Source organism: Cryptomeria japonica, chromosome 8, assembly GCF_030272615.1.
Source record: "Cryptomeria japonica chromosome 8, Sugi_1.0, whole genome shotgun sequence".
NCBI classification, from domain to species: domain Eukaryota; kingdom Viridiplantae; phylum Streptophyta; class Pinopsida; order Cupressales; family Cupressaceae; genus Cryptomeria; species Cryptomeria japonica.
In genome coordinates, this window is record NC_081412.1 from 626,883,450 (window position 1) to 626,895,133 (window position 11,684).

Here is an 11,684-nt window from a genome sequence, read left to right on the forward strand (position 1 = left end):
AAATTTGAAAAGTTGTGTGTGTTGAAATATAACTGTTTCGAATTCCCACCACCTTTTTTCTTAATTATTTATCCAAATCAGATAAGAATTATATCATCTTGACATAGATTCTTTTCTCTACTACATAGTAGTTTTCCTTGACAAGATAATCAACCTTATATTTTAGTGCTGATAACCTACTTTCAATAAAAATAAAATATAAAAAATAAAAAACTAATTAAAATATTAAAAGACATATATTTTGGAAAATTCACTTATAGATCTATAAAAGGGTATTTTTACATTTCAAAACAAATATTATTTATAAGAGTAGGAGTTGTTGTAACATCAAGTTTTTTTTTTTTTTTGTAATTAAATCAAAAGTAGTATAAAATATACATTTAGTAGACACTTCCAATTGGAAAAGTTGTGTCCCATATATAACTTAGCTATAATGAATCTATATAGACCATATGTTTGACTAAAATTAATTTTTAATTAGAATTACTTAAATTCACTTGTGCTAATAAGTTTGCCTGAAACGTGACACAGTTTTGTGCTTTTACCCATTAGCTTGTTGGTAGCCTCATCCACCCAATTCACTCACTCTGATATTTTATTTATAGTTTGTAATATTATTTTTTGTTTTGTTATGGAGACACATGAGCTTCATTGGAAAACAAGAAAACACATTTTACACTATATGTAGGGAACTCATAGATGTGAGATTCAATATATAGAAGGTACACATTTTGATTTGATTAGAGATGCAAACTCTAACTAGGCTACCGATCTTAATGATTAAATATCCATATCATGATATACTTTTTACCTTGGTTTTAGTTTGATTTGATGTTAAAGAAAGAAGCATCATGTGATTGTTGTTTCTTTGATTCTGTCTAAGTATCATGGGGCTATCAATACTAATACTAAGGTTATTTAGCTTGAGAATATCCTCACTAAACTTGAAATTACTTTGCCAACTATCAATCATCAATTTTCGTAACTAGACTTCCATCAAGAATAAATGATTAAATATCCATATCATGATATACTTTTTACCTTGGTTTTAGTTTGATTTGTTGTTAAAGAAAGAAGCATCATGTGATTGTTGTTTCTTTGATTCTGTCTAAGTATCATGGGGCTATCAATACTAATACTAAGGTTATTTAGCTTGATAATATCCTCATTAAACTTGAAATTACTTTGCCAACTATCAATCATCAATTTTGGTAACTAGACTTCCATTAGGAATAACTGAAATAATTTGAAGTACGATTAGTATTATAACCATTTCAATGGCAATGTACATGTTAGTTCACATTTGGACCTCGATATAAATTAAGATTTCAAGAGATTTTATTTACTTAAATTTTTTATGAATTATTTAACCTCTTGGTTTAGGGAAACTTAAGTTAATAAATATGATTTATGAGTTGCTAAATAATACTTGAGATTTTAAATCCAAATTGAAGCTTAAAAAATGTAACTAATTAACAAAAGATCAATTTGACTTGTGGTCTATTTTAGAAGAGTTGCTTTACCTATGTGTGTGTGTGTGCGCGCACCCATGCACATGCACACACACAAACACATATGATAATTGAAATTTTAAATCCAAATTGAAGCTTAAAAATGCAATTGATTAACAAAAGGTAAATTTGACTTGTGATATATAAAGAAGGAAATAAAGTATATCAATAATTTTAAGGTAAACCAATTGATGAGAACTATATAAAGAAAAAATTATTTAGATTTATCTTTTCTTATGATTTAATAATTACATTATCTTGATTTTAGACTACTATCAATTACTATTTTCTTCCATCATATAATAAATTAAATTATTAATTATCATATACATATTCACTATAATCCTTAATACAAGAACACAATAGTTCTGATTAGATAAAATCAGGATAGGTCTAATCCTTTAGTTAACCACCACGAAGGTACACACAAGAGAGGAGCTCACAAGAAGTGAGACCACCAAGACCACAAAAACTAAAAAAGGCAAACCATTTTTTTAAAAGAGGTTTTTGACCAGAACCATAACCATTGGGAAGAAAAGTCCCACACAAATAAAATCACCTAATCAGAACATAGGGGTTTAGGAAGTCACCTTGAACCATCCTCCTAACAAACCCCCTCATAATAGGATCAAATTGGCGAAGGGAATAGACAACCAACAACATATTTTGAAAGGGTTTATGTAACCTTTTGACAATAGGGCCACCAAAGAACACAAATAAGACTATGGAGGCACCCAAGGACCTCGAAATGGAAGAAACACCTATCCATTCCATTATAACATCAAACAAAGAAACCATAGAGTGAACTAGCACAAAAAAACTCAAGGGGTTTTGAAATGAACCTATGAATCTTTGCTTGGATGAAAAACTTGCAAAAAACTCATCATGGGCCACCTCAATAGGACAACTACCAGTAGAAACATTAGGAATCATAGCCCCGGAAGGTAAGAACATAAGGGGAGAGATTCCAGCCATCAACTCAAAGACAAGAAGATACCAACTAAAACTCTAAACATAAAGTACTAAGAGAATAGTTCTAAATAGGCAAAACACATGACAGGGGAGTAGGGGGGAAAAGATGAGATCCTCAAAAGCGACAACATCCTCCAATAGAAGCAAGGATCCAACATAGTAGTAGGAAGAAAGGAAACATAGTCATCTATGGCTAAATGCCCACAAGGTAACCAACCCTCAATACTCATCCCAAAAACTCCCATCATAGCACATGGAAAACTACCTCTATAAACCACATCATCATCCTCAAGAAAGACTAAATCCAACCCCCACAAACACCCATCAACAAAAGAATATTTAATGATCAAAGCGCCTTCAAGGCTCATCTCCATAGGGTCACTGAAAGAAGCACAATAAATAGCACTCTGAACACCCTTTCCAAATAGGAAAAAAAGTACTAAAAGACATTCTCACATAGGGGAAGGCAAGGCTACCCCATTCCATGTTGCTGAGTTGTTGGATATTGTTGCTATTGGCATATCTTGTTGTCATTGATGTCAACATATTCCTATGATTTGTTTCTTTGATGATTGTAGATTGGTTTATTGGGTTTATGATTCAGTATTGGAGTATTTCTTGTATCATTGTATCATTCTTGATTGGTTTCAATGATTCAGGAAATTGGTTGATCATATTATTTGATCTGGTTCATGGTTTGTTTATTCTAATTAGTTCTTTACAGAGTTCAGTATTTCCTCCAGTATATTCTAGTGTGATCAGATCTTGAGATGTAGTTTTGGGATATTGTTTGGGATATTCATGTATATCTTCATTTTAGTAGAATTGTGATTTGGTACCTCGCAAGATATCTTTTCATGTGGTAGTTGCTGCTATATCTATTTTCCTGAGTTTCAGATGTTGATCGATGAGGATAAATGATAAGTGGTGCTGGTGTAGCTATTGTGGATGATTATAACATGTTTGTTGTTGTTTCCTAATCATGTCCTATTTGTTTTGATGATCTACATTGATCATTTTGCATGGTTTTGGTGTTCTATTTATCTAGTGGTGTTCTTCATGTTATGTGAGACCTATTTGGTGTTGTAGCGTATTGTAGTTGTTCTTGGAGATGATTCGGAGGTGTTGCATGTTTGAGCATTTGTTTTGTCTCCATGTTATACCATGTATGTCATAATATTGGTCTGGTGATTGATCTTTGTATCGGGTGTTAAGTTTTTATAATTAGGTCTTTTTGGGTTGAGCCAAACTTGTTGTCAAGGTTGATGATCACCATATATAGATGCATTATTCATGCAATTTATGTATTAGTGAGGTGTATGCATCATCAAAGAGACATTTGTGCGAACAAGTGAAGAAATCATTCACAATTGTGTTTGAGCAGAGATTGAACAATTGCAGAGCAGACAATTGTGCTTAATCAGAACTATTCTCAAGCATTTATAGATAGTATTTTTTTTAGTTCATTTATTTCCAGATTGTTGTACAAATTTTTTGTAAGTCAGTGAGACTTCCTTGTAAGGTAGTGAACCTTCCCTGAGGGTTGTAGCCTTCCAAGTTATTGTTCTTTGAGCAGTGAGCTCTAGGTAGTGAGCCTAAATGCAAGTGCATTCCCATTGTAATTATTTCACATACTATTGTAGAGTATCATCTTATTGCGGGTAGGTTCCCACTATGGATTTTCCCTTAACCGGGTTTTCCACGTCAAAAGTTTGGTGTTATGTGTTGTGTTGTTATTGTGCTTATCTTTCTTATTGCTGCAGTTAATCAGATTTACATTCAAGGTTAAATTTGTGATTCTAGTGAAAACTGATTCACCCCCACTCTCAGTTTCCCTTCATTATTGTTGCTAGCACTCCAAAGACCTGCAATACCTGAGAAAGAAACCCAACTTTGCCCAAAAGCCTAGCTCTATAGGTCTAGAGATACAGAGCATAAGATCCCATTGTAACACCAAAGCCTCCATAAGAATCCATCCCCAAGTAAAGCTACTCCACAAATGAATGTGAGCCAAAGAAATGTTGTGAGGAGGCACACCAAAGGCCAACAAAGCAGACAAGGATGCAACCAACAATCGACAACAAACAAATGCCACAACACTTAAATAGGGCACAACCAACAATAGCCCACAATCTCCACCCACCGAAACCCCTACTCCCGTTGTCATAAGGAAAAGAAAAGTATCCCAGAGAGGAGTACATGAAGGGCACCACAAATCTAGAGTAGGAGGGCAACGAGTAGCCAACGAACCTGCGAAGACAAAGTTGGACCAATGAGCATTTGTTGCCCCAAAAACAAACAGGCCCAACCACCATTCCAACATAGCCTGTAACCGTCGACTACCCATGAATGAGACACACAAAAACACGTCAAAGGAACAAAACCCCAAAACAAAGGTCCATGGCACAAAGGTGTTCATCCATAGCCCAAACCATGACACAACAACCCCAATCATGCAAAGGAAGACACCAAACACACCTACTAGAGCAAAGAAAACACCGAACCGGGCAAAAAAAAACCTAACCCAAGCTAGCATCCACCACAACCAAGGCAAACTCCTCATCATCTACTTCCCCATCATCATCTTTGCCCTCTTCTGAATCACCAACCCCCTCTAAAACCCTAGCACACAGTACCACTCCCATCAGACTTTGTGTCTATTTTTAGGTTGGAAGTTGGTACTTCTTTTTTATAAGAACACAATAGTTATATAAGAACAAGTAGTATTCTAATTCAATTGGTTTGGCCATTATACCATAAAAACATTTAGATTGTTAAAAAAAAAGGTCAGCAACAAATAAAAATTTAAATTTTGAAATAGATAAATTGAATTGAACTCCCTGATCTAATCCAAAAATTGATCTTATCATATACCATATTTTTAAGTAAAAAATATATATAATTAGTAAATTTAAAATAATAAAGATCAATTAATATTCAAAAAATTATATATTATAGTTATATATTTAAATAATAAATTTAATTTAAAAAACTTATAAATATATAAGTTTATCCCTTAAATTACATTTTACACATCACATTAATTTCTAAAAACAAAAACTGTAACAATCACATATATTACGCATTAAAATATTGACGGCATCAGTAGCACAAGCAATTTCTAGCTTCCCTCATGCTTACAAAGTTGCAGTGGTCGTATACTAACAGAAAACTTTGTCCATGTATACTAAACCAACCCTATGTATAATGGTATCTACTTGAACTTATTCCCTGTTATACACCGATCAACAGCTAAAATTGCATCATCATACAAATTGAAGACTCTCCCTCTCACCCTCTTATTGAAAGTCAATATTCCAATCACAATAGAGAATCCCAAACCATAACTCAATCCAAGTCCGATCCCCCACCCTTTCATTTCACCATCTGAATTCTCTACTTTACCAATTGTATCAATACTTGTGCAGTTGTCATAGCCAGAAGAGTTGTTGCAGACTCTTGTATTGGTAAATGGAATCCCACTTAGCTTAGGATTGCCTAAGTAGGACGACTCCCCAAAGGTTAGAAACTGCCCCCCGTGGGGTACTTTTCCATCAAGCATGTTGTAAGATAGATTCAAGAACTGCAAATAACTCAGCAACTGAAGTTCTAACGGAATTTCGCCATTCAGCCTGTTTAGTGAGAGGTCCAGAGACTCTAGCTGATCCATGCCTCCCAGTGTCTTCGGGATTTGGCCACTGAGATGATTTCTTGAAATATTAAGGGCTATCAAGCCCTTAAGGGATCCCATTGTGAGAGGAATATTCCCCGATAAATTGTTGTTTGAAAGATCAATACATTTAAGAATGAAAAGAACTTTCACAAACTCAGCATCGGCACCTTTCCAGGAAATTGCAATTTTATTTGTATATATTGTATTATCGTTAGTATGCTTTTCCAAATGGTTTGGATTACTCTGTGATGCATTGACCATTGCAAGCAAGTTTGTAAGGTTGCTTGGGATAGGTCCTGAAAGGTGGTTGTGTGAAAGGTCCAGAATTTGAAGATTTGGAAGGTGAATCACCTGGTGTGGGACACTGCCATGGAAATGATTGGACCTTAACACCAACACATGCAGTTGTGATAGCTTTCCAATCCAATGGGGGATTGTGCCTTGTAAATTATTATTTCCCAAATCCAATACTTGCAGAGAGCGGCATTTTGAAAGCGAAGACGGAAGAACTCCTCTCAACTGATTACCAGCAAGCTTCAATGTATTAAGCTGTTTCAGGTTTCTCCATTCTGCTGGAATTTTACCTTCCAGATGATTCTGCGCCAAATCTAGAACACTGAGAACAGAACATTTCCTTGTCAAATGAGGAGGAATGCTGCTCAGCATATTACTTGAGAGGTCAAGAACTTGCAAATCTGAAGGGCAAATGGAATCTGGAATGGCTCCACTGAGATTGTTCCCCGACAAGGATAAAAACCACATATTTGAAAGGTATGCACCCCAATCAGCAGGAATAGAACCATTAAAATGATTAACCGACAGATCCAACAGGTGAGCATCAGGAGGAAGAGGAAGAGGACCTTCTAAGCTGTTACTGTGCAGATCGAGATACGAAAGCTTCATGAATGTTAGACCAGACGGCAGCGAACCTGTTAATTGGTTGCAACTAAGGTTCAAATAATAAAGACTGGTCAAGTCCCATATCCATGATGGAATATTTGTTGCGATGCTGTTAGCAGACAGATCCAGCTCTATCAAGTCATATTGGGTCACTAGAAACGGTGGAATTCTTTCTAACTTGCAGGAAGATAGTCGCAGAGCCCTGAGGTTTTTAAACTGTGGAAGCCATGTTGAATCACTAGTCACAGTTAGGTGATTATCGGAAAGGAACAGATATTCAAGTCTAGTGAGATTATCGAAGAGAGAAAGGGAAATGGAGCCACTTAAACTATTGGAGTTCAGCCAAAGGTGTTTTATGCTAACAAGATCTGAAACTGTGTGTGGAATTGGGCCATCGAATTGATTGTGCCTGAGGTCAAGATATGAAAGGGAAGAAAGTGTTCCCAACGAAGGTGGGATTGACCCCGTTAACTTGTTGTAGAACAGATCCAAACAAACAAGTTTAGAGAGATTCGCGATGGACAGAGGAATTTTACCTTCAATACTAGTATTGAACAGACGAAGAATCTCCAAGGATGACATATTCCCTATAGCAGATGGAATTTCGCCCTCCACAGCTGTCCGTGAAAGAATAATGCTAGTCAGTGACGGAGAAATATGTTGCCCTATGACAGAAATATCTCCTCCAAGATTGTAATTGTCGGAGAGATCAAGTGACACCAAGTGGGCAGTCACATTTTCAAACCAAGCAGGTATTTGCGCTGACAAAGAATTCTGTGAAAGACGGAGATGAAGGAGAGAAGTGAGGTTGAGCAGGAAATTGGGAATTGGTCCGCTAAGCCCACAGTCAGACATGCTGAGTTGTTGAAGGTTGTGTAGATTGCCAACAGCTTCACCCCACCCTTTGCTTACAGAGATGTTTACTCCATCCAGACACAGATTTTCCAAGCTTACCAGATTTGATAAGCTTTCCAAACTCACATTAAATTCACTTACATAGAATTCATTTACATCGCCAGCATCAAACAAATTAAGAAAAGTGAGTTTCTTTAACATTCCAATATGTGGAGCGAATGTACCTTTGAAGTAGTTCTCACTGAGATCGAGGTGCTCTAACTCTGCAAGTTCGAACAACGATGAATGGATGTAACCCTCCAACTCGTATCCACTCAAATCGAGTAAAGAAACATGGCCTGTGCCGAAGTTACAACCAACCCCACTCCATGTGCAGCAATTCAATCCGTGCCAGGAACTTAGCTTTCTCTCCTCATCTACAACTGCTTCCTTGAAGTCCAGGAGAAGATTTCTTTCAGTGAGGGGGCACGCAATTGCAGGATAAGCGATGAAACATAAGAGGCCCCATGATATTGTTATGACTGTAAGGGCAACTCTGCTATATGCAAGCGTAGCTTCCATGTCTTCCGCAAACTAAAGTGCATATCAATTAAAAGAGCTGATCAGAGAACAGGGAATATGATGACTAAATACATCCCTTGGTTCGCTTAAACATCGTTGTGATAATGGGCGTGCCGTTTATTATTGGAGGATTCGAAAAGTAGACATTTACTTTCACATTCACACAATTACTATTATTGAACAAGTTGAAATGTAGTGTTTTCATACTTGCACAATCAGACATATTCTCAGTATTATTGAATGAATCAAAGAGTCACTCGATCATGATAGTTTTGTCATTTCTATGTACGATTGAATGAGTGGAAGTGTATTGGTCTCACATTCACACAGTATTTATTATCGTATTCGATGTATTATTGAACAAGTGGGAGTGCGGTGGTCTCACATCGACACAATCGCATCTACCATCTTCCATGCATTACTTTGTAAGTGGAAAAGTAGCCGTCCCACATCTACCATTTTCCCGTCCATATATTACTTTGAGTGAAAAAGTAGCAGTCTCACATCCAAGTGGATAAACTGTGCACTGGTAAAGCATACAAAATTCGGGGTGGTCCTCATACACTCATTCAGATTAAGACGTTTTTAAAGTTTTAATATTTGATAGGAAATCTCATATTTTTCTTAGTGTTTTAAATTAGAAGTTTAATTTTCAGTTCTAATGTTATTAGTTTTTTATTAAGACAAAAACAGGTTTTGAAGGGACTGAAACCCTTTACATTATAAAAGTTCCATGAAGTCTTAATCAACAGTTAATACAACAAAGAATATTAAAACTGAAAGGCCCCATAACAAAAGTAAGACATTAAACAACTTATGAGGCACAGACCAAACATTCCTTTTTTTCATTGGTTCAGTTAATCAAATATATAATTAAAAAAAAATTGAACAAAAATCTTATAGCTTGTATTTAATTTTCTATTTCAAATAATTGTAAAATATTATTTATTTATATATTGGATATAATGAATGTAAAAGAAAAAAAATTCTTCTTTTAAAAAAATGATATCTTAAGGATCTAATTCATTAAATCATGTGTCCACTCTATTAATGGTTTGAATGACATGATCACTATTGTACATGTCATACATTTTAAACTTTTGTGTATTTTTTATTGATTTATTTTGAAAATGGCATTGCAAAAATTGCCAACTCTATTAATGTTTCAAATGACAATTAATAATGTTATAGATATGACATGGTGGCAAAATAATTTAATTGAAAGTTACTTCTTTCTACAATTTGACAATCTACAATAATTTGTTGACTATAATCCATCATATGTACAAATTTTTCCATTGAGATAAGATATATACAATCTTATCTTGAACTACATTCTAAGTAGTGGGTTTAATTTGTGTGTGGTGTGTTCATAGAAAGAGAAGGTATGTAGTGCTTCTAATACCCATGCCCTATTTTGTTTCTCATATTTTCATATGTTTTCTATGTATCATCTATTAGGATTTTGATTCTCAAAGGATATAAATAAATTCCTAGTCTTTAGATTGTTTGCAAAATAGTGATTTTGAACAAATTAATAAACAAATCCCTCTCTATAATCTTACCCAATTTTTCTAAAGATTTAGTTACAAGTCTTTGAGTCTATATAGAAAGCTTGTGCTAACTATAATTAACAAGGTTGTAACCACAAATAAAATCCAAACATTTCACACTTTCTTTAAAATACATAGTTTTCCCCTTCCAATTACTATTAGATATCATTTTTTAATTGTTAAATTTAAAGTAACTAGATTTTTTTTGATAATGGTTGCATATTTTAGGTTAAGGTTTCTCAATACAATAAAAAGTAAAATAAAATAAATGTATATTACAACAATAATTATTGTCATGAAAAGAAAATTTAACTACAATCATCAACTACTCTACCTAATAAGAGAAAGCCATGTATGATGGAGAAGGCTAGGTGAATATTGGGTTAAGTTAAATTTTGACAAGTGTAGCAAGACAAAAGCTGGTGTGGCAATGATTGTGGGAATTATAAGGGATTCTAAGGGGAGACTGATAGAAGGAATATGATTGAATATTTGGGGTCAAAAACTAACAATGAAATGGAAGCTATGAAATGGAAGCTATCGTCTTTTGGTGGGGTCTTAAAGGAAACTTCATCCATTGGTTTAATAATGTCTCAATTGAAGGGGGATTAAAAAAATTTAATAAATGTTCTAGGGTCAAAAGCTTCCTTGTCATGGAAAATTAAAAATTATATGGAGGATAGTAAGCATATTATAGAGTTGTTCTCAAAATTGGGAAGCTACCCACACCTATAGAGAGGGAAATAAAGTCGTGGATACATTTTCTAATGAAATATTAAAGTTTAAATATTGGAAATCCCTCATCATGTCATCAAGGATATATTTTAAACAATAATAGATATGAAGGGTTGATTAATTATGCATAAAAATGAAATATTTAAATTAGTATTTATTGTTATTCTTGTGTGAAATGTGAATAACTTTCTAGAGCTGAGGTGGAAAAGAAAGGATTTGGTGACTTGGCAATGCCATGACATCTCTAAACTTTATGAAGAATATTTGGGTAATGATTGCCAAATTGATAGTAATATATATCCCTGGGAGATTTATAAAATTAATATCTTTATTCACAATAGAAAAGTGTATGAGTACACCTTGTAGAAGGACTCCCTGCAATAATTATTGTTTATAAAGAAATAAAGAAACTATGGAGAGAAGAAAGAGAATTAACTTTATGTTTTTTCTTGTGTGTTAGCTAGAAAGGGGATTTTGGTCAGCCACAAGATTTTATTTCAATTAGTTTCTAGAACTATCTACTAAAAGATTAGTTTTTCTTGCTCTAGGTTCTGGTAGTGTTGAGTGTTTTGGTTTTAGGTACACAATAATTTCAATCATGGGAAGCCAGAGCTTATGAGTTGAGCCCACTTTGTATGACTCTCGTAAAAAAAATACCCAAGTTTGGGATTTTTTGATAGGGGAAAAAATCCCTTGTTCAAAATTATGAAAGATAGTGACGAATATCTATATGTTGTTATTCATGAATAGCGTGAGAAAGTCCCTCAATTAAGCCAAGAAAAAGCATATGAGGATTACATTTTTCTTTTTTTTGGAAGATGGAGAGAGACTGAAAAGGCACCAATATGGATTTAGTAGAGAAAAGGTGTTGTTGCCATGGGGAGATATAAGTTATTACTTAATAAAATATTTCACTTTGGAGGG

At 34.4% G+C, this 11,684-nt stretch overlaps 1 protein-coding gene across 1 annotated transcript; it reads right to left on the reverse strand.

The window, feature by feature from the left end:
- Window positions 1-5,697: 5,697 nt before the first annotated feature.
- Window positions 5,698-8,472, reverse strand: LOC131857843 (receptor like protein 22-like). The gene has a single exon (XM_059210598.1). The coding sequence runs from the start codon at window positions 8,470-8,472 to the stop codon at window positions 5,698-5,700; it is 2,775 nt and encodes a 924-aa protein (XP_059066581.1).
- Between the last annotated feature and the right edge of the window lie 3,212 nt (window positions 8,473-11,684).

What these genes read in the sequence shown, in the direction of transcription:
- LOC131857843 (XM_059210598.1), bottom strand. Translation starts at nt 8,472, where the DNA reads ATGGAAGCTACGCTTGCATATAGCAGAGTTGCCCTTACAGTCATAACA.